Below are 25806 nucleotides of genomic sequence, written 5' to 3' on the forward strand. Positions count from 1 at the left end.
TCTCTATTTTGTTTCAATGATCTATGTGTCTATCCCACCACTAACACTATACTGTCTTGATTATTATAGCTATATAGCAACCTTAATAGATAATGTCTGTTTTGTTCACAACTCCTCAACTCCTTGCAAGGTGCCTAGCAAATTGATACAAAACACATTTTTTTCTTGATTCATTTATTTTTATTTTTATTTTTTATTTCAATAGATTTTTGGGCAATAGGTAGTGTTTGATTACGTGGATAAGTTCTTTAGTGGTGGTTTCTGGAATTTTGGTGCACCCATCACCCAAGCAGTGCACGCTATACCCAATGTGTAGTCTTTTATCCCTCATCCCCCTACCACCCTTTCCTCCGAGTCTCCAAAGTCCATTGTATCATTCTTATGCCTTTGTGTCCTCATAACTTATCTCCCACTTAAGAGTGAGAACATATGATGTTTGTTTTTCCATTCCTGAGCTATTTCACTTAGAACAGTGGTCTCCAATTCCATCCATGTTACTGCAAATGCCATTATTTCATTCCTTTTTATGGCTGAGTAGTATTCCATGGTATATATATACCACATTTTCTTTATCCACTAGTTGACTGATGGGAATTTGAGCTGATTCCACATTTTTACAATCGCAAATTGTGCTGCTATAAACATATGTGTGCAAGTATTTTTTTAGTATAATTACTTCTTTTCCTCTGGATAGATACCCAGTAATGGGATTGCTGGATCAAATGGTAGATCTACTTTTGGTTCTTTAGGGAATCTCCAGGCTGTTTTCCATAGTGGCTGGACTAGTTTACATTCTCACTAGCAGTGTAAAAGTGTTCCCTTTTCACCACATCCACACCAACATCTATTATTTTTAAATTTTTTTATTATGGCCATTCTTGCAGGAGTAAGGTGGTATTACATCATGGTTTTGATTTGCATCTCATGGTTATTAGTGATGTTGAACATTTTTTCATATGTTTGTTAGCCATTTGTGCACCTGTGCATCTCCACTGGCAGTAGCAAGGGAGTAAGGTGGACTCTATGAGGGTCCTTTGTTTTAGTTTTGTTTAGTGTACTGGTTTTGTGTTGGTTAGCCTCCAGCCGGGAGGTGGTGCTTTCAAGACAGCATCAGCTGTGGTATCACAGGGAGGATATAAGCTTGCCCTAGGGTCATGTGGATAAGTATTTGGGGTGTCTCAGGCAGAGGGTGGGGCCATAGAGCTTTCAAGAGATTATGTCCTTTTTCTTCAGTTACCAGGATGGGTTGAGAAAGACCATAAGGTGCTGGCAGGGTTGGTTGTGTCTGAGCTCAGAATCTCCTTAGGCAGGGCTTGCTGTGGCTGCTGTGGAGGATAGGAGTGTGGTTCTCAGGCCAATGGAATTACGTTCCCAGGGGGACTATGGCTGTCTCTGCTATGTCATACAGGTCACCGGGGAAGTGGGAGAAAGCCAGCAGTGACAGGTCTCACCGGGTTCTCACACAGCCCAAAAGGCCAGTCTCACTTCCACCATGCCCCAGCCAGCTGCACTGAGTTTATTCCCAGGCAGCTGGTGAGCAGGGCTGAGAACTTACCCCAGGCTACAAGCCTCCCCACTGAGAAAGCAAGTAGGGCTTTCAGGTTTCATGCTTCCCTGCCTGCCACAGTTACCCTGCTTGTATCCACACTACCCGTTTGCTCCCTCCCGTGGATTCTGTCCAGGAAACTTTGCATTCAGTTGAAATTGTTACGAAGTTCAGCTAGAAGTTTCCTTCTCCCTGTGGGCTTTCCCCAATTCCACTGACAGCCCACCCCATGGATTCCTGTGAGACAAAGTCAGGAATGGCTTCCCTGGGGACTGAGAGTGCCCACAGGGCTCTTCCCATTGCTTCCTATATCCCTGTATTTTGCTCGGCTCTCTAAATTCATCTCAGCTCCAGGTAAGGTCAAATCCTTCTCCCATGATCTGGATCTTCAGGATCTCCAGTGAGGATGTGTGTCTGGGGGCAAATGTTTCCCCTCTCACACTTTGGGCACTCACAGTTTTTCATCTGTCTCACAGAGCCTGCAGCAACAAGCCACTTCTTTCAAAGGATCTGTGGATTCTCTCAGCTTTCCTGGTATGCTCATGCGGTAGTTCTTGGAGCAAAAGTTCACGATTTGAGTCTCCGCACGCTACCCTGTCCATCCAAGTGGGAGCTGCAAGTTAGTCCCTCCTCCTACCTGCCATTTTTCCAGATGCAGTATTTTTGTGCCTTTAAATTTGGGGACACTTATTTCTTTATTGTTTGTTTTTGTGTTTTGAGACTGGGTCTCACTCTGTTGCCCAGGCTGGAGTGCAGTGTTTTTTCTGTTTGTTTTGTTTTTTAAGAGACAGAGAGGGTGGAGTACAGTGGCTATTCTCAGGAATGATCATAGTGCACTACAGCCTCAAATTCCTTGGACTCAAATAGTCTTCCTGCTTCAGCCTCCTGAGTAGCTGTGACTATAGGCACATGCTACCACATTTGGTTACATTTTTAAATATTTCTTCAGTGGAGCAGAAATATATATTCTGGGTGAGGACAATGTTGGAAGCTGTGGTATCTAATAGAACTCTCCACGGTGATGGAAATTTTCTCTGTCTGCACTATCTGATATGTTAGCCTCTAGCCACATGTAGCTATTGAGCACTTAAAATGCGCTGGTGCAAGTGAGAGCTGATTTTAAAAATTTATTTAATTTCAGTTAATTTAAATTTCAACAATCACCTATGGCTAGTGGCTACTATATTAAGCTGCACAAGTCTAGAGAGCGGACATGAAAGAGGACGACTAAAATGGAGGCAGGTCAAGGTCAGTATGTTTCAAAAAGTCAGGAACTGCTAGGCCGATGGTTTGGAGTAATAAACCACTTGGACTTTGAAACCCCCCAGGACAATGACATGAATGTTGGCAAGGAAAGATATGTGTTAGAAGCCAAAAGGTCTGGATTACTTTGGGGGCATGACCAGTGGCTAGGCAACAGAGATGAGCTGTGGTAAGTGATTGATTCATCTGGCATGGGTTAAAGTGGTGGTTCCAGCAAAGAAGACAAACAATGACCTGGAAGTGGTGCACAAGTAGCATTTGGTGACAAGGGTGAGCATGTAAGAGAGCTTGTTCACCGCACAACAAAGAATCTGGGGAACATAGTAGAAATATTTATGAGGAAAGAAAGACATGGAAAGAAAGGCTGGGATAAGAAGCACAACCTATAAGAATATGAGAGACAATGGAAGCAAAACTGCTCTCCAAAAGTCTGCCCAGGTGGCAGTAGAGCTGGTCTGTTGTTCTCCTTGGAAAAAGGTTCTGTTGCCCTAATTATATAGCTTTGGAAACTTTTTGGCAGGAAGATAACTTTTTGGAAGCAAGCAATGTATATTAAACTTTTCATAAAAATTAACATTTTGTTAACAAATGTTTTTTATTGTAAAATACACATAACATGAAATTCACTAATTTAACCATTTTAAAGTGTACCATTCAGTGGCACTTAGTATATTCATAATCAATAAATGGTTTTGAACATAAAAAGGAGGTGGGGGACTTTTGTAGTGGTAGCCAGTGATAGGACTGTAGTGGGTTTCACTGTTCTCAAGGTTCCAAATGAAATGAAAGTATAAGGTCAAGATACTTCAGATTCACTGCTGGCTGAGGTACAGGTGACACAGAAGCAGATGGTGATTCTGGTTTATAGGCACTGAGCTGGGTGCAAATACTTTGTTCACTCAAAAATGTTGTATAAGTGAATATTGAGTACACTTCTCTCCTTTTGCTTCTGAAGAGCACAGTAACACATTATTCTGAGCCACAAAGTTAATTAACCCTCTGTTAGTCTTTTCTCATGTATAAAATTGACTAATATTAATAGTTCCATAACTGTCATGAAGATTAAATATATGTAGAATGCATTAGCACAGTGCCTGACACATACTATGCTCTGAATAAATGGTAGCTATTATCATTATTATGTTATAGTACTGATCCAACTCTGCCTTTTATTAGAGCTATTAGAACAACAGTCATATCCCCTCTGCTGAACTAATCTCATTAAGGGCCAGGGCAGTGCACATTGATCTTTTTATACTCCATAGATTCAACACATAGTAGGAAGTACAGACACATTTGTTGAATGGAATAATTCTTTTATGTCTACCTCCTTCTTCCTCCACGCCTAGCTGAAGTCTATATCAAGAGGTTTGGTTGTTAACAGCACAGGTTTTAGAGTCAGATATAGAGTTGAAATTTGGCTCTGCCACTTACTACCTGTATGGCCTTTGGCATATTACTTGATGGCTCTGACTCTTACACGTAACATCAAGAAAATAAATATCTACTTCATAGAATTAGATAACAAAATTTAGTAAAATACGATGCCTGTACAAATATTAATAGCTTCTTGAACAGTAATAATTCCTATTGCTATTATTATGATTGATATGGTTTGGATCTGTGTCCCTGCCCAAATTTCATGTCAAATTGTAATCCCCAGTGTTGGAGGTGAAGCCTGGTGGAAAGTGATTGGATCATGGGGACAATTTCTCCTGAATGATTTATCAACGTCCCTCTTGGTACTGTCCTCACAATAGTGAGTTTGTTCTCATGAGATATGGTCATTTAAAAGTGTGTGGCACCTCTCCCTTCACTCTCTCTTCCTCCTGCTCTGGCCAAGAGGCATGCCGGCTCCCCCTTTGCCTTCCACCATGATTGTAAGTTTTCTGAGGCCTCCCCAGAAGCCAAGCAGATGCCAGCATCATGCTTCCTATACAGTGTGCAGAACCATAAGTCTGGTCTAGGTGAATGGTTCATAAAATCTCTTTTCTTTATAAATTGTCCAGTCTCAGGTATTTCTTTATGGCAATGCAAGAATGGACTAATACAATTATTAGTATCTGTTTCTTTTGGAAAAGGGGGCATACCCCCAGCTCATTCTAATGGGGATTAAGGAGTGGTTTGGTGAGGTGGGGCAAGATACATTCCCACTAGGGAATGGAACATGTTACTGCACCTCCAACTGATTCAGGGAAGATTTCCTAGAGTTAGGAATGCAACAAAGACACAAGAGAGTAAGAGAAACTGAATCAACTATAAATAAAACTGGCAAGTGGGTGACATTTGTTAGTGGTGTACACCTTCTTTCCCCAGGCCATTACCTCCTTCTCCAGTTTAAGCACTTACTGATATGCCCAGACCAAGCCTGCCATGTTGTCTACCAAGCTCCAGAACCTCCTCTTTCCCTCTCCTCTTCTAACCACTAAAAGTCACTTGTTCTGTAAGTTTTAGACTCCTGGGAACCAGTCAGGAGCTAATATGCTAACCTAATTAGTGGTCAGGTGTTAACAGGCTGCTAATAGTTTCTTGTTTCTTCACTATGCAGTGCTTTCAAACACCATATCTCATGAGAGAGGCTTGTGGTGAAAACTGAAGGCCTGGGAATGGGGAAAGGATCAGGTCTTTGGACAAAGAAAACTTTCCCGTATAGAGTAGGCAACTGCTTACTAAGCCCTTGGGTAGAGTGAGCCTTGAACAAAAGAAAAAGAATATGAAGTGAAATAAGCAGGCCCTTCCCAGTAAACTCCTTTGATGTTCTCAAAGTGGTAACAACCAGAATAAACACCTCAAAGTTGCTGACACCCCCTTTAGTGCTTACACATTACTCTCGTTGACAGTATCCTTTCTGATCTTTTCTCTCTTAAGGATTTCCTAACCCTTGCTTGCCTCAGATCCAGAGTCACTGCCACCTGCATTTGCCACCAACTGGTAGACCAGTGTTTCACTCTCTATCATCTTTGAGACTCAATTCCAATGGTAGGCTTGCCTTTCACCAGCCATCTATCACCAATGAACATTTATTGAACACCTAACATGTGTAAGGCTCTGTCTTTCCTTCTTGCTACTATTGAGACTGTATAACGAATTGAATATATGGAATTTTATTCACAAATGTGCCACTAGTTATCTCACAGATGGAGACATGTTTAGGCTATTTTTTTTTCCATGAAAGTATGCAACTTTCAATCGATTTACCCACCTGGTTCCTTTTTTTGAAAAGTGTACAAACACTAGAGTGATCAATCATCCTGCTTTCCCAGAACTGAGGGGTTTCCAGGGATGTTCCATGTTAAAACAGGGGGATCCTGGGCAAACTAGGATGGTTGGTTACACTAGAACATTTAATGATTGCCCACTGTTTACCTAGCATGACTTTAGGCACTGATGGGTTGTATTCCAGGCCAGCCTTAAATGAAAGCCAGGGCAAGTGATGCTTTAAGGCAGAAATGTGCTGGTAAGTGTTTCTAACAACCAGTTCTCTGGGTGAGGGTGAGGGGGATCCCTGAATTGTAGCATTTACTAATTTCTATGGTATAAACACACCCACCATGGCTAATCTCAAGCTAACAAAGTGATGTCATTAGAGAAAATATGTAGAACACCATTATTTAATATTTCCACCACACAGATAAAACCGACATGAATAACCTTATGAGCACAGATAGTAAAATGCAGCAAAATAATTAGAAAGTGATGAGTTTTGAGTTTGTATTACCTTTATTTTAATATAATTTATTTAATTGTAAGTTTATGATTTAATTTTTGGTAACGGCTTTGTTTAAATAGTCAACTTGCAAAATTCCTGAAAATTTAACCATCAACTTTCATGAGACAGTACTTCAGTTCCAGCACATCACTGAAAGGATCCTGGGAAAGTCACCCCTTTTCATCATGTTTATGTCTCTTTTCCACTGGTTTGCCACAAAGGCCTGAAAATCCACCAATTGAAATTTATTTCCTTGGTCTGAGCTCTGCCTTTAGTGTACTAAGAAGTGCAAGGCCACAAATAAGGACACTTATGTTCCAATCTAATCTCAGTCTAATAAATGAATTAGCTGTGTGACCTTGACCTATTAGGACCCCAAGTTCCTCATCTGTAGAATAAGCGGGTTAGATAAATAATGTTCTTAAATGACTCTTTCAGGCATGTTTGTGTGTGCATGTGTGTGTGTGTGAATGTGTGTGTTTACAGTTGCATTGCAGTATAATTCACATACAACAAACTGGAAAAGTTTATATAGTACAATTCGATGAGTTTGGACGGAAATCATCACCAAAAACAAGACAATGAGCATAACCATTATCCCCCAAAATTTTCTTTTGACGTTTTGGAGAGCATCCCTTCCTTTCCCCAGTCCTGTCCTCAAGTAACCACTGATCCATTTTCTGTCAATAATAAATACTTCCAATTTTCTAGAATTTTAAAAAAATTGAATCATATGTGTTCTTTTTGTCTAGCATCTTTCCCTTAGCATATTTATTCTGAGATTCATTCATATTGCTGCACGTATCAATAGTCTGTTCCCTTTAATTTGCCATATTCCATTGTATGGATGTAGCACAATTTGTTTATCTATTCACCTGTTGATGCACATTTGAGTTGTTTCTAGGTGTTAGCTATTAACAAAGCTGCTGTGAACAACTTTTAGGCGTTGTGTAGACAAATGCTTTCATTTCTGTTTGCTACATATCTAGGAATGAAATAGCTTGGTTGTACAGTAAGCATTTAACATTGTGAGAAACTGACATACTTTTTTCAAAGTGAACATAAGACTTTACATTCCTATCTAACAGTGTATGAGAGTCTCATGACTGTAAATACTTATATGGCCAATCCTGTTTATTTTATTCTTTCTAGGGGTGTGTAGTGGTATCTCATTGTGCTTTTAGTTTACATTCCCCTAAGGAATAAAGATGTTGAGTGTCTTTTCATATGCTTATTTTAAAATATATATCTTATTTGATAAACTGTCTGTTCAAACTTCTGCCATTTCAAAAATTGTGTTGTCTTTTATAAAGTCGTATACATTCTTTATATATTCTAGATACAAGTTCTTTGTCAGATATGTGTTTTGCCAATATTTTCTTCCAGTCTTTGGCTTGCCATTTTAACTTTGCAGTAGGGCCTTTTGAAGAGCAAAAGTTTTAAATTTTGATGAAACAGAATTGATTAATTTATTTCATTTTATAGTTCCTGATTTTACATGTCTTATTAAATAAATATTGCCAAGCCAAGGTGACTAAAACCTTCTCCTGTGTTTTATTCCAGAAGTTTGATAATTTTAGCTCTCACATTTGGTTTATAATCCATTTTGAGTTAATATTTGTGTATAGTGTGAAGAAAAGGTTGAGAACCATTCTTTTGCAAATGGCTACCCAATTGTTCCGGCACCATTTGCTGAAAAATATTATCCCTTCACAGTAGAATCTGCTATGGCACCTTTGTTGAAAATCAATTGTCCATATGTATAGATATAGTTCTGAATTCTATCCTGTCCGTTGTTCTAAGTCTATCTTTAATATAACACTGTTTTGATTACTATAGCTTTGTAGTAAGTTTTTGATTCGGGTAGGATGAATAAGTTTTGAAATCAGATGGAATGAGTCCTCTAACTGTTTTGTTTTGTTTTTGAGATAATATTTCACTCCGTCGCCCAGGCTGGAGTGCAGTGGCACGATCACAGCTCACTGCAGCCTCAACCTCCTAGACTCAGGTGATCCTCCCACTTCAGCCTCCCAGGTAGCTTGCACTACAGGCGTGTAGCACCACACCCAGCTAATTTTTTTTTTTTATTTTTTGTAGAGACAGGGTCTCACCATGTTGCCCAGGCTAGTCTTGAACTCCTAAGCTCAAGAGGTCCACCTGCTTTGGCCTCCCAAAGTGCTGGGATTATAGGGATGAGCCACCGCGCCTGGCGAGTCCTCTAACTTTATTCTTATTTTTCAAAGTTGTTTGAGCAATTCTCGATTCTTTGTAGTTTCATATGAATTTGAGATTCAGGTTGTCAATTTCTACTAAAAGAATGCCTATTGGGATTTTGCTTGGGACTGCAATGAATCCAGAGACTAATATGGGAATAATTGATCTCTTAATATTGTGTCTTCCTATACATTAACATGATATATTGCTCCATTTATTTAGGTCTTTGATTTACCTCAGCAAGCCTTCATAATGCTTAGTGCACAAGTCTTACACATCTTTTGCCAGATTTACCCTTAAGGATTTCAAATGTTTGATGCTATTATAAATGGTATTTTTAAAAATTTCCGTCCCTGATGGTTTGCTGCTACTATACAGAAATACAATTAATTTTTATATATGTATCTTATAGCCTGCAAACTTGTTAATCCCACTTAATAGTTCTAGCAGCTTTTTTGTAGATTCCTTAGAATTTTCTGTACAGAAGAACAAGTTATCTGGAAGCAAAACCAATTTTACTTCATTCTAATCTTTATTTTTCCCCTTATGGCAATGGCTAGAACTTCCAGTAGAATACTGATCAGATGTAGTGAGAGGAGACATCCCTGCCAAACTTAGGGAGTAAACCTTCAACATTTCACCAGTAGGCTGGATATTAGCTGTAGTGTTTTTTGTTTTTTGTTTTTTTCTTAAGTAAATCCCTATTTATAGGCTAAAAAACTTCCTAAATATTCTTAGTTATTATTTTTTTATCAGCAGTGAATGTTGGAGTCTGGCAAATGATTTTCTTCTGCATCTATTGATATAATCATGTTTTTTCCTCAGTTTGTCCAAATGATAAATTATGCAAATTTGTGAATGTTGCATCATCCTTGCATTTCTAAGATGAAGCCCAATCGTTCATAATCATCAATTATATATTGCTGGATTTTATTTGCTAAAATTTTAAGTTATTTTTGCATCTATCTCTATGATAGATATTGAGGTATAGTTTTCTTTCCTTGTAATATCTTTTTCTGGTTTGGGTAGCAGGGTAATGTTGACCTCATAGAATGTTAGGAAACGTTTACTTCAAATTTCTCAAAGATTTTGTGTAGAAGTGGCATTTATTTTTTCTTCTTCTTTGTGTAGAAGTGGTGTTTGGTAGAATTCACCAGTGGAGACATTTATGCCTAAAGTTCCTTTTTGGGAAGGTTTTCAAATAAAATTTAATTTCTAGGTATTGGGCTATTTAGGTTTTCTATTTTTTTTTCTTGAGTTAGCTTTGGTAGTTTGTGTTCTTCAAGGTATTTGTCCATTCAATCAAATTTATAGAATTTTGATATAAAGTTATTCATAATACTGCCTTATCTTTCTAATGTCTGTAGGATTGGTAGTGGTGGCCCACTCTCATTCCTGATATCGGGAAGTTGTGTCTTCTCTTCTTTTTTTTCCTAATCAACTTGCTAAAGGTTTATGAATTTTATTATCTTCTCAAAGAACCAACCTTTGGTTTCACTGATTTTTTTCTATTTTTTTTATTGTACTGATTTCTTTTTCTATTTATTATTTCCTTTCTTCTACTTACTTTGAATTACACTTGATTTTCTTTTTCTAGTTTCTTATTGTGGAAGCTGAAGTCAATGACTTAAAACTTTTTTTTACTAATATAGCTGTTTAGTACATTTCCCTCAAAGCACTGCATTGCCTATATTCTACAAATACATGTATCTTATGGTTTTTCATTCAGTTTAAAATACTTTATAATTTCCCTTAAGACTTCCTTTATGAGCCATTGATTATTTTAAAATGTGTTATTTATTTCCAAATACTTGGGGAATTTCCATATATCTTTATTTTTTAAATTTAATTCCATGTGGTCAGAGGATATACTTCATGTGACTTGAATCCTTTAACTTTATTGAGACTTGTTATATGACCCAGATATGGTCTATCTTGGTACATTTTCAACACACACTTGAAAAGAGCATGCTTTCTGTTGTTTGGTTGAGTATTACCGAAATGTTAATTAAATCAAGTTATTTGTGTTGTTCAAGTATTCTATATTCTGACTGATTTTCTGTCTCCTTGGTCTAACAATTAGTGAAAGAGAGGTGTCGAAGTCTCTGCCTACAATTGTGTATTTGTTTACTTCTTAGGTTCAGCCAGTTTTTGCTTCATGTATTTTGAATGTCTGTTATTAGATACATGTATAGTTAGCATTGTTATGTCCTCATGATGAATTAGCCTATTTATCATATGAAATAGCTCTCTTTATCTTGATAATATCCTTTGCCTTGCAGTCTGCTTTCTCTGATAATTATATAGTCATTCTGGCTTTTTAAAAAATTAATGTTAAACATCTTTTATGTTTAACCTATTTGTGTTTTTATGCTTAAAGTATGTCTCCTACAGGCAACATATAGTTGGGTTTTAAACAATATTTTTTCCATTCTACCAACCTCAGCCTTTTAACTGGATTGTTGTGAGACCATTAACTTTAATATGATTATGATATGGTTCTTTTTAAATCTACCATCTGTTTTTTTATTTGTCCCAACTCTGCCTGTTATCCAATGTACAAAAAATTGTTGTTTCATATATTTTGCTCATTTTTTGAGTTGTTAAGATGGCAGGCTAAATCTAGTAACTGTTACTCCATCATTGCGAGAAAGTGGAAGCACTCCAAGTTTTGTGGTTCTCATACTGATTTGTTGTTCTTTACATTATGGATGTTAGCCTTGTGATTTATATGCGTGCCAAATAAGTATTTTCAGTTTGTCACTAGTCTTTTAATTATATATATTGTGTACTTTTTCATAAAGAGGTTTTATGATGTTATCAAATCTTTCGTTCTTTTCCTTTGAGTTTTTAATGTCATGCTTATAAATCCCTGCCCCTATATTTTCTTCTAAACCATCACATTTTAAAAGAATAAAAATGGCATTGTGATTTTTAGCTCCAGATTAACTGCAAGAACAAACCAGTAATCCTGAAAGGACCCACAGACCCTCCAAAGGAAGTGGACTGCTCCTGCAGGACCCAGGAGACACCCCAAATACTGTAAGTGCCCCATCTGCAGAAGTTGGAAAGGGAGACCCTCCTCTCCTGAACACACATCCCCACTGGAGAAGCTGAAGATCTGTTTGCGGGAGAAGTTTCTGATTTTACCTGGAGCTAAGTCAAGTTAGAGAGCTGAGCCAAGCAAAATACAGGGGTAGAGGAAGCAGCAGAAAGGCCCTGGGAGCTCGCTGGGTCCCCAACAAGCCCATTCCTGCCTGGCACCATAAGGATCCATCAGGAGGGTGGCCAGAGGAGCAGGGGGTAAAACTCCACAGGGAGAAGGAAATCTCTAGCTGAACTCTGTAACAATTTGAATGGCGTGAGAAGCCTCCCGGCCAGAACTCGGGGAGGGTACAAACCCAGCTTACAGACTTCACAAGTGGTAGAAGAACTAAAGCCCTTTTCTTTCGCAGTTGGGAGGCAGAAAGCCTTGGACAACTTTTCAAGCCTGTCTTGCCCTCTGTCTGAAAACAGACTCAAAGCTGTGGCGGGTGGCACGGTACAAGTGAGACTGGCCCTTAGGTTTGCATGGGAACTGGGCGAGGCCTGTGACTGCCAGCTTTCCCCCACTTCCCTGACAACCTGCATGACTCAGCAGAGGCAGCCATAATCCTCCTAGGTACACAACTCCAGTGACCTGGTAATCTCATCCTCATCCCCTGCAGCCACTGTAGCAAGACCCGCCCAAGGAGAGTCTCAGCTCAGACATGCCTAGCCTTGCCTGCACCTGATGGTCCTTCCCTACCCGCCCTGGTAGCGGAAGACAAAAGGCATATAATCTTGGGAGTTCTAGGGCTCCGCCCACCGCTGGTCCCTCTTCACACTACTACAGCTGATGTTTTCTGGAAAGTGCTACTTCCTGGCAGGAGGCCAACCAGCACAAAAATAGAGCATTAAACCACCAAAGCTAAGGACCCTCATGGAGTCCACTGCGCCCTCTGCCACCTCCACAGGAACAGGCGCTGGTATCCATGGCTGAGAGACCCATAGATGGTTCATGTCGCAGGACTCTGTGCAGACAACCCCCAGTACCAGCCTGGAGCCGGGCAGACTTGCTGGGTGGCTAGACCCAGACGAGAGACAGCAATCACTGCAGTTTGGCTCACAGGAAGCCACATCCACAGGAAAAGGGGAAGAGTACAATATCAAGGGAACACCCCATGGGACAAAAAAATCTGAACGACAGCCTTCAGCCCTAGGCCTTCCGTCTGATAGAGCCTACCCAAATGAGAAGGAGCCAGAAAACCAACCCTGGTAATGTGACAAAAAGAGGCTTGTCAACACCCCTCAAAAATCATACTAGTTCACCAGCAATGAATCCAAACCAAAAATAAATTCCTGATTTACCTGAAAAAGAATTCAGGAGGTTAGTCATTAAGCTAATCAAGGAGGGATAGAGAAAGGCAAAGCCCAAAGCAAGGAAACCCAAAAAATGATACAAGAAGTTAAGGGAGAAATATTCAAAGACCTAGACAGCTTAAAAAAAAAGCAATAAAAATTTCAGGAAACTTTGGACACACTTTTAGAAATGCGAAATGCTCTGGAAAATCTCGGCAACAGAACTGAACAAGTAGAACAAAGAAATTCAGAGCTCGAAGACAATGTCTTTGCATTAACCCAATCCAACAAAGACAAAGAAAAAAGAATAAGAAAATACGAACAAAGCCTCCAAGAAGTCTGGAATTATGTTAAATGACCAAACCTAAGAATAACTGGTGTTCCTGAGGAAGAAGAAATTTCTAAAAGCTTGGAAAACACATTTGGGGAAATAATCAAGGAAAATTTCCCCACCCTTGCTGGAGACCTAGACACGCAAATACAAGAAGCACAAAGAACGCCCGGGAAATTCATTGCAAAAAGATCTTTGCCTAGGCACACTGTCATCAGGTTATCCAAAGTTAAGACGAAGGAAAGAATCTTAAGAGCTGTGAGACAGAAGCACCAGGTAACATACAAAGGAAAACCTATCAGATTAACAGCAAATTTCTCAGCAGAAACCTTACAAGCTAGAAGGGATTTGGGATCCTGTTTTCAGCCTCTTCAAATAAAACAATTTTCAGCCAAGAATTTTGTATCCAGCAAAACTAAGTATCATATGAAGGAAAGATACAGTCGTTTTCAGACAAACAAATGCTGAGAGAATTCACCATTACCAAGCCTCCACTACAAGAACTGCTACAAGGAGCTCTAAATCTTGAAACAAGTCCTGGAAACACATCAAAACAGAACCTCTTTAAAGCATAAATCACACAGGACCTATAAAACAAAAATACAAGTTAAAAAGTAAAAATAAAAAACAAACACAAAAAATCAAAGTATGCAGGCAACAAAGAGCATGATAAATACAACTGTACCTCATATTTCAATACTAACATTGAATGTAAATGGCCTGAATGCTCCACTTAAAAAGATACCGAACTGCAGAATGTGTAAGAGCTCACCAACCAACTGCTGCCTTCAGGAGACTCATCTAACACATAAGGACTCACATAAACTGAAAGTAAAGGGGTGGAAAAAGGCATTTCATGCAAACAGACACCAAAAGCAAGCAGGGTGGCTATTCTTATATCAGACAAAACAAACTTTAAAGCAACAGCATTAAAAGAGACAAAGAGAGACATTATATAATGGTAAAAAGTCTTGGACAGCAGGAAAATATCACAATCCTAAACATACATGCACCTAACACTGCAGTTCCCAAATTTATAGAACAATTACTAACAGACTTAAGAAATGAGATACATAGCAACACAACAATAGTGGGGGACTTCGATAGTCCAGTGACAGTACTAGACAGGTCATCAAGGCAGAAAGTCAACAAAGAAACAATGGATTTAAACTATCCCTTGGAACAAATGGACTTAACAGATATATACAGAACATTCCATCCAACAACCACAGAATACACATTCTATTCAACAGCACATGGAACTTTCTCCAAGATAGACCATATGATAGGTCATAAAATGAGCTTCAATAAATTTAAGAAAACTGAAATTATATCAAGCACTCTCTCAGACAACAGATTCCAGGCTTGCTCATTTTTAAAACTTCCATCTTTCTAAATGCATCTTCACGTGAAGGATCTGTGTCAAGGCTGTGAAAAAGGGAAAAAATCTTGCATTAAGCCAAGCCAAGAGATGCCTACAGTAGCTTTCCTATTCCCATGGATAAGATTCCAATTCACACTTGCTCCATGGCACCACTGAGTTACTTCATCCACTCAGTTACCTACCTCCTCCTCCAGCCTTAGCACCTTTCCTTGAGTCTCAAAAGATGAAAGATAAAATTCTTAACTCTTTCTCTTGAAATATCACTCCTGTCCCTCCCTGCCTTGTCCAAAGCCCTGCTCCATTAGTCCATTAGTTTTTACTCCTGTAGCTGCAACCTCTTCCTCTCTATGGGTTCCTTTCTATAGGCCTACAAATCTGCCTGTCTCAAAACAAGGCAAAAAAGGAAAAAAACAAATCCCTGCTTCTTCCAGTCCCACAATTGCCTCTAGCTACAACCCCGAATCTATTCTCCTTTTCATAAACTTCTTTTAAAGGTAATCTCATCTCTCTTTCTCCATTTGCTTATTATCTATCTCTTCAAGTCACTACAATATGGTTTCCAGCCCTACCACACTACTAAAACAGCCCTTGACAAGGTCTTCCATGACCTGCTAATTGCTAAATCCAGTGGACACTTCACAGTGCTCATCCTATTGGATCTCTCTGCTGCATTTGATACTGTTGAGCACCTCTTCCTTGAAATTCACTTCTTCTTTAGCTTTCAGGACACCATTCTCTCCTGGTTCTCTTCCTAAGTTTTCCTTTCCATATCCATCGCTTTAAAATTGGTGTTGTCTAGGGCTTATTCCCCAGAGAGGTTTTTCTCTTCTCACTTTTCCTAGTAGATCTCATGCACTTTCATAGATTCAGCTATCACCTCTTTGTGGATGATCACTTCCCAGGGCACACTCCTACATCCAACCACCTACCTACTAGAAAACTTCTTGAGCATCTGCCTCCCACCCCACCCTTCAAACTCAGTATGTGTAACCATGATTAAAACCCACTGACTACAAAAGAATGTACAAGCTCTTTCAAATGTGTAGCAAGGTATCACTTTTAGTTTTTAGTGGATAGAAGCTAATCTTTATCTAGCAAAGTGAAATGAGTGACCCTGTTAGTTATGTAATTGTAGGGTAAGTAGACATTTAATGCCATTGAAGTGTAACAAGACCTTTAGAATTTTTTGAGTGATTTAGCAAAAGTTGTCTTGCTTCCTGATAAGTAGAACTCGCTGTTGGGGAAAAAGTGGGTCAATTTGCTTAGGAAGCCCAGAGGTCTTTTGGGAGTTAAGAGACCAGTTACCTACAACCTCTTCTTTCCAAATTTAGAATTAGGAATATGTATCAAGATGAGGAACAGCGTTTCATCCAAAGTCCTGTGCCTGGGAAGGCACGAAGACTCCGAAATAAAATTACCTTGAAGAAGAAGAGTTAAGTAGTATCCCTGGCTCAAATCAAGGGCCTACATCTTTATGGGCAAGGCCAGGCTTCACCACATATGTACCTGTGGCTGATGAAAGGAGCTTCTCTAGACCCAGCCACCATGACATATATGGTACTTCATAGAACAACAGCTGCACATTTGGGTGAAGACTAAGATACCTGTAACTCTGCAGCCCAAGTGTAATGCCACTGCAGGCAAGGCTGGCAGGGATGCTGGACCAGCCAGGGCATCTCTGTCCAGTCACCAAGCTTCTGTTGGACTGTGTAGGGTCAGTTCTCAAGATCAACCCGATGTGGCAGTGAGAAATAGCAGCAACAGTAGAAGGCTTCTCCACCTAGCTTTGAAAGCAAAACTGGCCCCATCTTTGGGGCCAGTTTAGAAAGCTGGGGTGAGGAGATGCCTCAAAATGTACTACTACTAGGGCATGTGAGAGAAAAAGAGATGACTGAACTTGTATTGAGAATTCTGCTAACAGGTCTTACTCATCACACATGGCATACAAGGTCCTGACTAACTCCCCAGTCTCATTTCTTGACATACTCTGCTTTGCACTTTATGTTCCAGCAATACCAAAGTTCCTAGAGATACCCCAACCTTATCCCAATCAAGTACCGTAAACCATGCTATTTATCGTCTGCGTACCTTTGCTCATGCTATCGCCTAAGTCTGGACTACCTTCTCCACTTTTACCCCCGTTGCCACTAGCTACAGTCCTAAGACTCGACTCAGGTGGCTCTTCCTCCAAGAAGCTTTCCCTGACCCTCCTGGGCTAGGTTGATTGTATCCTGCCATGGCTCTCTTAATAGCTCATGAGTGTGTCATTGCATTAATCAATTTATGTGCCTGTCTCTACTACTAAGACCACTGGCCCCTGAAGAGCACAGGTCATGTCTCCTATCTCCTATCTTATTTATTCTTGTCTCCCCTGCACCTGGCACATTTGTCTGGTACATAAGAGATATTCAGCAAGTGGAATGATTATGGAATGAATAAACATTAGTATTTTTTTTTTCCCCTTTGAGGCAACCTCCTCTTCTTTTCACTTGACCTTCTGAATGTCAAAAAACCTGTTGTTGCTTTTTTTTTTTTTTCTTTTTGAGACAGAATTTTTACTTTGTCGCCCAGGCTGGAGTACAGTGGCATGATCTCAGCTCACTGCAATCTCCGCCTCCCGGGTTCAAGCGATTCTCCTGACTCAGCCTCTCAAGTATCTGGGATTACAGGCATGGGCCACTACGCCCTACTAATGTTTTTGTATTTTTAGTAGAGACAAGGTCTCACCATGTTTGCCAGGCTGGTCTCAAACTCCTGGCCTCAGGTGATCGCCTGCCTTGGCCTCGCAAGGTGCTGGGATTACAGACACGAGCTACCGCACCCAACCAAGACACCTGTTTTTTTGTTTTGTTTTTTTGTTTTTATTACATATCATTAACTGTCTCCTTGCCTTGACCCCAAATTACTAACTGATCTTCTATATGTACTTACTATATGCAAAGCACTGTGCCAGGAAGTTTACAGGGGAAAATAAGGTGAGGAATAGGATTCAGACCCTGCACTCAAGCAGGTCTTAGAAAATAACCTTCCTCCAACCTTTCCAATATTCAGATACGACTACCCCTTCTAGGAGACTCTCCTGGATTTATTCCTGTCCAACTCACCACACTAAATGATCTATATATTCTACTCACTTTACTTGGGTAAGCATATATTTATATTGACTTCAGTTTTGTCTGATATACACTCTAACATTTAAAATGTATTTGAAGTCAGCAAATTGTGTCTACTTTGTATGTGTGTGTCCTTTATTTTGTACTCAGAGCTATTATTGCACACTGCTATCAACTGGATTGACAATTTTAAGGGTTTGAAGGTTGGACTGAAAACACAATGGAAGTGTATTGGTTAAAAGACAAAGCATGAGCAAAATAAGAAATGCCACAACAACTTACAATAAAAAAAAATGGCATGCCATCACTGACAAAATGATTTCTCCTTTCTGCTACTTAGGAACTTTATTATAGCATCAACACTGTGGAATGCTACCACATTAAATTACTCTACATTTAAAGAAACATTAAGGTTGATTGTTGAGCTTATTTCAGCCTGTTGATAATAAAGATTCCGGCCGGGCGCGGTGGCTCAAGCCTGTAATCCCAGCACTTTGGGAGGCCGAGACGGGCGGATCACGAGGTCAGGAGATCGAGACCATCCTGGCTAATATGGTGAAACCCCGTCTCTACTAAAAATACAAAAAACTAGCCGGGCGAGGTGGTGGGCGCCTGTAGTCCCAGCTACTCGGGAGGCTGAGGCAGGAGAATGGCGTAAACCCGGAAGGCGGAGCTTGCAGTGAGCTGAGATCCGGCCACTGCACTCCAGCCTGGGCGACAAAGCGAGACTCTGTCTCAAAAAAAAAAAAAAAAAAAAAAAAAGATAATAAAGATTCCATCCACTTCTTTCTGAGAAAGACACCACAGACATTCCTAACCTCTGAGGCTTATCATGTTGTAAATAATTCCCTTTGCTTGGGTAGGAATCACCACACTCTTGGGCCTTCAAAACTAACAGACTTCACCTGGCTAGTAGAGAACCAGCTTCTGTTTTAGCCAGACTCGTAATCAGGCTTTTATGCTGTTCTCATTTATCCATCAAATTGGCTTTGGAATGTAGAATTTTTGCACTCGGCCTTTACTTTCCATTATATGTTCCAGTTCTGAATGCCAGAAACGAACGGCCATTTGGTCACTGGTTAGCTGCCAACAGAGCACTGCTGTATTTTAATTAAGAATTACTTTGTGTATAATGCCAGCCTGCTGAGCTGACAGACAGACACTGACCAGAGAGGGCCAAGACCTCCATCCTCTGTAACTGCACCATTATAGTAGCTTCATCCCTTGAGTGTTGGAAGACTCTCAAAATGTATACCTCAAGTCCTCTAGCAGTTAGAAGTGGAAATGGAAAGAGGGCAACATTTATAAAGTACCTCCTATGTGCAAAGGGGTTGTACTAGGCACATTCATAATTGCAGTCTCAATTCAATGCCTATGTTAACCCCAGATAGTCAGGTACTAGCATTATCACCATTTTATAGACAAGGATACTAACATTAAGCAAGCATCAGATAGCTAGTAGATGCTAGACCTAGAATTTAAGCCAAACCTAGCAAATCCTAAATCCTATGTTCTTTTTCTTACACCATGTTACTTCCTTTAGCAGGTTGATAACAGAGAAGACCGTCCTTTGCCTCTCCCTGATCATGTCCAGGGAGGATAGGCCTATTGGCAATTTCACTTACTTTACTAGTAAGATAAAGTAGGCTTGGCCTGCCCTCAGCTTTTCTTCTCTTTCCTCACTACAATGGGCTATGACCAAACCCAATATGCCTGTCTTGACCCCTTCCCTTCCACTTCCCTCGCCAGTGACTTACTAGAATGTCTGAAGTTTACATATTGGATGTATCAGTGCATCACATAACATCTGCACTCCAAAATCCTTGAGGTCGTTTCCACTTAAGTCTAGCAATGTTAGGTTCTCATCTCTGTTGAGGACAGAGGCGAGGGCTCCACAGCATGCATCTGTGAGATGACATTCTGCTAACCTGTGAGTGATCGAAGATTCAAGAAAGTAATCGCTTTTATCACAAGTTCCCAGTGGCCCTCCCTTTCAAATACAGTCTAGAATAGAGGCCCAGTAGACAGAGTCCCTGTGCACATACCACAAAGTCTGTAGTTTACAACAGGGGCATTTCAGCCCTTCACACAGCACCCGCATGCCCTCGTCCCCTAAGGCATTGTCACTGAAGTCAAGGTCTCTCAGGTGTTCATTGGTGTAGAGTGCATTGCACAAATCCTGACAACATGCCCCAGACAGGTGACAGGTCCACAACCTGCCAGGAAGTAAGGTAGAGAAGGCTGGCATCATTGCATCTGCCCTGGGTCACTTTAAGAATTGTGTTTGCCCATTAGAAAAAAAAAAAAAAAACAACAACTTAAGAAATCAGAGTGTCATGTAAAAAAAAAATTCCCTTGGGCCAAGGCCAGGGAGAGACTGTGGAGAAAGAATGATTTATTCCCTGTAAATTATTTGGTTCTTCATTTACTGCTTCCTTGGAGATTTATTCACCAGGCCAAAAAATACTCATTTAATTTTGGGAGTTGCTGAAACATCAGGAAACTTTGCCCGTGGCTATAGTCCACGATACTTACGCCAGATCTTTTAAATGACAGTCAGGCTGTTTTAATCCTTCACAGAGCAATTTCAGTCCCATATCTTCAATTTTGTTATTAATCAGAATCAGCCTTGTCAGGCTCCGGGTGGAGCTCAGGACTTGGGCAAGGGGTTCACAACAAGCTGCAGAGAGGGAATATTCAGAAAGCTTAGAGGGATGAGGAAGACAAGGTGGCTGTTATCTATGGCAGCAGGGTGTCCCACTGACTCTCAAATCCCAAGGCCCATGAGAAGGACAAGGACAAGCAGACACTTACACAAGATTCTCAATTATACCCTTTGTGTGCTGCAGACCTTCACAGAGATGCTGTACTCCTGTGTCCCCCAAGACATTGGCAAACAAAACAGCTCTTTTAAAGCCTGACTCACTTGTAAGAAAGAAGAGAGCTCCACACAGCTAGCATCTGTGGAGTGACAGGTGCTCAAGCTATCCAGAGAAAAAGAAAAGAAAAATCAGCCTCTGCCATCATTTTGGCTTCCTGGAAATGTTCTGCCCATCTGCCCACTTAGCTAAGTCCTCGCCATCCTTTAAGTTCTAGCCCCTGCCCTACTTTCCTCTCAGAACCTCCTCCTGAGGTGTCTAGCTCACAGTGACCTTCTCCTCTCCCCTGGGCTCATCTAGCATTTCAAATGATTTTGTGGAATTTGACACACATCTGTGTCCTAAGGACAGCCTTGTCATTTGCAGAACTTTTGATAACTCCACTCACATCTAGCCCAATGTTGGGTACATAGTAGATACTCCTTATATAGTTAATATTTAACTGTCATTCCTATAAATGTACACAGCTGTGGTACACTAGATAGACCATGAGATTTGGAGACGGATTTTGGAGTCACATTCTGACTTATTAGTAGTGTGACTGTGGAAGTCATTTTTCTCCCTGAACTCCAGTTTCCTCATCTGTACAATGAGGATTTTAAAAATCCACCTTATATGGTTATTGTAAGGAGGGATTAAAGTGAGATAACTTCTAGCAAGCACCAAGCACATAGCAGGCACACAACAAGTTCAATAGTCATTACATGACACCAGATAAGTTCTAAGGAACTTACTCTAGTTTCTCCACTTTGCAGTTGGAATGTCTGAGACCCACACAAAGATACTTCACCCCTATGTCCCCCAAGGGATTTTCACTCGGGTCCAGCTCAGTGAGGTCTGGGTTGCAAATAAGAACACAAGAAAGATACCTGCAGACAGCTTCTGAGCCTTCTGGGAGAAGGCTAGCACATAACCTGAAGGGAAGGGTGTACAGAGACAGAATTGACCACTTTTTAGTGTACTATTCACTCCCTATCAACAATATTGCATGAACACAGAAAATCAAGACCCACAGATACAAGATGCCCAGTCTTGAGCATGTCACAGCCCCTTATCCCCATGGCAAGGACTTGGGCAATAATTTCATAACAATATGTCCCACAGTGGAAACTCAGTAAATGTTGACTGCCCAAGAAAAGGTTGAGAGAAAATATTAAGATAATCTAATCTCATTTTAAATCCCTGTATGAATTTAACACTCTATCTCATATCTTCTTTCAAATCCCAGGAGATGAATCCAATAATCATAAATTTTATAAGCAAAAGGTCTTTCTTGTGGTTCACGTCTATAATCCCAGCACTTCAGGAGGCCGAGGTGGGTGGGCTGCTTGAGCCCATGAGTTTGAAAGCATCCTGGGCAACATGGCAAAAGCCCATCTTTAAAAAACAAAACAAAACAAACAAACAAAACTAACTAGACATTGTGGCACATGTCTGTAGTCCCGGCTACTCAGGAAGTTGAGGTAGGAAGATAGATTGAACTCAGGAGGCAGAGGCTGCAGTGAGCTGAGATCATGCCACTGCACTCCAGTGAGACCCCATCTCACACACAATAATAAGGTCCTTCTTTTCCTCTTATCTAAATATCATTATTAATTTGCCATCTTTAGAGAGGCCCAGCTCATAATATTATTTCTTTGTCACAAAGAGTGGTTCTTACTGATGTCCCTATCTTCTTAATCTTTGTTTCTCCATATTAAGTAGTCCAATTCCTTGAACCTTTTTCCATCAACTTTTTCTCCTATCACTTTCAAGAATTTCTAGATATACACTACAGCCTTTAAATCTTTCAATTGTTTCTTTTCTTTTCTTTTCTTCTTCTTTTTTTGTTGTGGGGGGAGATGGATTCTGGCTCTGTTGCCCAGGTTGGAGTGCAGTGGCACGATCTCAGGTCACTGTAACCTCTGCTTCCCGGGTTCAAGCGACTCTCCTGCCTCAGCCTCCTGAGTAGCTGGGACTACAGGTGCACGCCACCACGCCCCGCTAACTTTCGTATTTTTAGTAGAGACGGGGTTTCATCATGTTGGCCAGGATGGTCTCGATCTCCTGACCTCATGATCTCCCCGCCTCAGCCTCCCGAAGTTTTCAAAGTGGATTTCAGAACACTCGAATGCTAAAGAGCTTTTGCTTAAAAAAAAATCCCATATTGTGATGATTAATTTTATACGTCAACTTGGCTAGGCCATGGTACCCAGATATTTTGTCAAGTATTATTCTAGATGTTTCTGTGAAAGTGCTTTTCAGATGAGATTAACATTTTAATCAGTACATTTTGAGTAAAGTAGATTATCCTCCATAACATGGTTTGGCTTCATCCAGTCAGTTGAAAGCCTTAATAGAAAAAGACTGACTTCCTCAGAAAAGGGAGTTCTACCACCAGACAACCTTCAGGCTCAAACCACAACATTGACTCTTTCCCAATTCTCTAGCCTGCTGGCCTACCATTCAGATTTTGGACTTGCCAGTCTTCATAACCGCATAAGCCAATTTTTAAAAATAAATCTGTTTCTGGCTCTGGCTCTCTCTCTCTTTCTCTTTCTCTCTCTCCACACACACACACACACACACACACACACACACACACACACACACACAAAATTAGTTCTGTTTCTCTGGAGAACCTTGACTAACATGTATAACACTTTTTTTAAATTAATGTGATTATCGTGGACTTGAAGTCAGACACATCTGAGGTTTGAATTGGGCCTTTGCCATATTTTTTACCCTGACTACATTGGACCTCCTCCATTTTCTCATCTGCAAAAATAAGAATAATAATCTGGACCTCTCACAGCTATTGTGCAGAGCAAAACAAGTTGTGCATACTCAGCACAATGCTTAGTACTCAATAATTCCTAAACATGAGTTATTATTATTGTTATTGATAATATTTCCACTTAAAATGAAAATTGTCTTCCTAAACTTGTTACACAGAAACAACTTTAGGGACTGCCACATTTATTCCTCCTCTTCATGACTCCTTGAAATGTGTTTTGATCCTAAGACATCCGTCTTGAGTTGCATATTTTTCAAATATTCTTGCAGAATGAAAACTAACAGTTACAACTTACTTGAGCTTCTGTAATTTGCAATTTGTATCTTTTAAGCCTTCACAGAGCAATTTCAAAGCTGAAGCTTCCAGTTTTGTCTCACTAAATTCCAGTTCAGTGAGCCACTGATTGGTGCTAAGAACAGCTGCTAGAGCCCCACAAGAAGAAGAGATAAGGCGCCGGAAAAACCTTTAGAGAACAGAAGAATGAACTCATTACCATATTCACACTCTCCTCCAACAGAAATAGAAATTGACCCCCAAAATAAGAATATCAAATAACAAATTATCCTGCTACAATTACCTCAATGTCTGTAATACACAGTTGGGCTGTTTTAATCCTTCACACAGAAGTTTCATTCCTGAATCTTCGAGGGTATTTTTTACAAATTCTAAATCTGTCAGATGCTGGTTAGTTTCAAATACTAAGGAGAGGTCCCTACCACAAGAAGCTGTGAGGCGACAGAAAATCAAATCCGTCTGTGTGGAGAAAAAGTACATTTCATAAACAAACAAACAAAAAATAGGATATCTTTGGAGATACTTGCTAGCACCTTGCTGATGTAATAAATTATTTCAATTCATTCAATAATTAATATATTGGGTGCTTAGCACTGTGCTAGATGTTGAAAACACAAAGATAATTAAGACACAGACTAAACCCTCAAGGAATCCCCAGTTGATGGAGAAAAATGACAAGAAAATCACAGATTACAATACAGTGTGAAAAGTACTGCCAGACATATGCACAAGTTGTTATGGGGACATAAAAGGGTTGCACAATTCAGCCTAGCTTGTCGTGGGGTCTGCAGAATCAGGAAATACAAGAGGAAGAAATGTTTGAACACTATCATGAAAAGGGAATAGAAACTGTATAGGAGTTAGGTGAATGAAGAGAATGGGAGTGGAGAGAGCAGGAGGGGATGAGGAACAATCTGTACATGCACAGAGTAGCCTGTGCAAGGGCCACAGAGTAACACAGAAGATGATTCGTTTGAAAAACTAAAAACTACTTGCTCTGGTCTATCTTAAAAGACTATATAACTATTAAGAGGGATTATTACCCAGGCTGAAGGAAGGGTAGGATTATAGAAGTACTTTCCAAGTACTTAAAAATTATTTACAATGATCAGCTGTTACTGGGAGAAACTTTTTTTTCAATTTTGAAAAACATAACACATGTTTATTATAAACAATTTTACAATAGAGAAAAACGTAAAGAATATTTTTTAAAGTACTGTATTCCTATTACCCAAACATAACCACTGTTAAAGTGTTAGTATATAACTTTCCAGATTTGTGATGTATGCATACATATAGTTAGTTATATGCTCTTTATAACTAGCGAAATTAGAGAAAAATGTATTTTAAAAAGTTAAAAACTTTTTTCGAACCTCCAGTCCAACCCCACTTCCCAGAGATAACTAATGTTGAGTCTGCTATATATCCTCCCTCATTCTGTTCTCCAAGATTATGGAAACATAAAAACATATGCAAACACACATACATAATTTCAACATTTTACAAATATGGGATCATAGAAAACATTACTCTTATAACTTTACATGCCCTTTTGTCATTGGCCATCATCATAGACCCATAGGTAGAAACAGATTCAGTTACAGTACGATGTCATATAATAAGTAGCAACGTTGGACTCGACCTGAGATTTGTCTGGTTTGTCTTGTGGGTCTCAGAAAGTCATCCAAGTTTTTTTGGTTTGCTTGTTTGTTTGTTTGTTTGAGACGGAGTCTCACTCTTTCGCCCAGGCTACAGGGCAGTGGTGTGATCTCCGCTCACTGCAACCTCCGCCTCGCAGGTTCAAGCGATTATCCTGCCTCAGCCTCCCGAGTAGCTGGGGCTACATGTGCGTGCCACCACACCCGGTTAATTTTTTGTAATTTTAGTAGAGACGGGGTTTCACCATGTTAGCCAGGA

The 25806-nt window shown here is 40.0% G+C and overlaps 1 protein-coding gene across 19 annotated transcripts in view; it reads right to left on the bottom strand.

Moving 5' to 3' along the window:
- Positions 1 to 3465: 3465 nt before the first annotated feature.
- The window catches only part of LOC105490450 (ribonuclease inhibitor-like), a 75562-nt gene continuing 53221 nt past the window's right edge, over positions 3466 to 25806 (bottom strand). For 9 of the 19 annotated variants that reach the window (XM_071088730.1, XM_071088731.1, XM_071088727.1 and 6 more), the window contains 6 exons: positions 24173 to 24348; positions 23891 to 24058; positions 21554 to 21733; positions 20476 to 20924; positions 19986 to 20156; positions 3466 to 19868 (listed from right to left, as the gene is read on the bottom strand). In XM_071088730.1, coding sequence (XP_070944831.1) covers positions 20768 to 20924; positions 21554 to 21733; positions 23891 to 24058; positions 24173 to 24228 — 561 coding nt within the window. In that variant the 5' untranslated portion in view covers positions 24229 to 24348 and the 3' untranslated portion in view covers positions 3466 to 19868; positions 19986 to 20156; positions 20476 to 20767. The remainder of the gene's footprint in view (positions 19869 to 19985; positions 20157 to 20475; positions 20925 to 21553; positions 21734 to 23890; positions 24059 to 24172; positions 24349 to 25806) is intronic. The other 10 variants (XM_071088737.1, XM_071088723.1, XM_071088729.1 and 7 more) reach the window with 7 other exon arrangements.

This window comes from Macaca nemestrina, chromosome X, assembly GCF_043159975.1.
Source record: "Macaca nemestrina isolate mMacNem1 chromosome X, mMacNem.hap1, whole genome shotgun sequence".
NCBI classification, from domain to species: domain Eukaryota; kingdom Metazoa; phylum Chordata; class Mammalia; order Primates; family Cercopithecidae; genus Macaca; species Macaca nemestrina.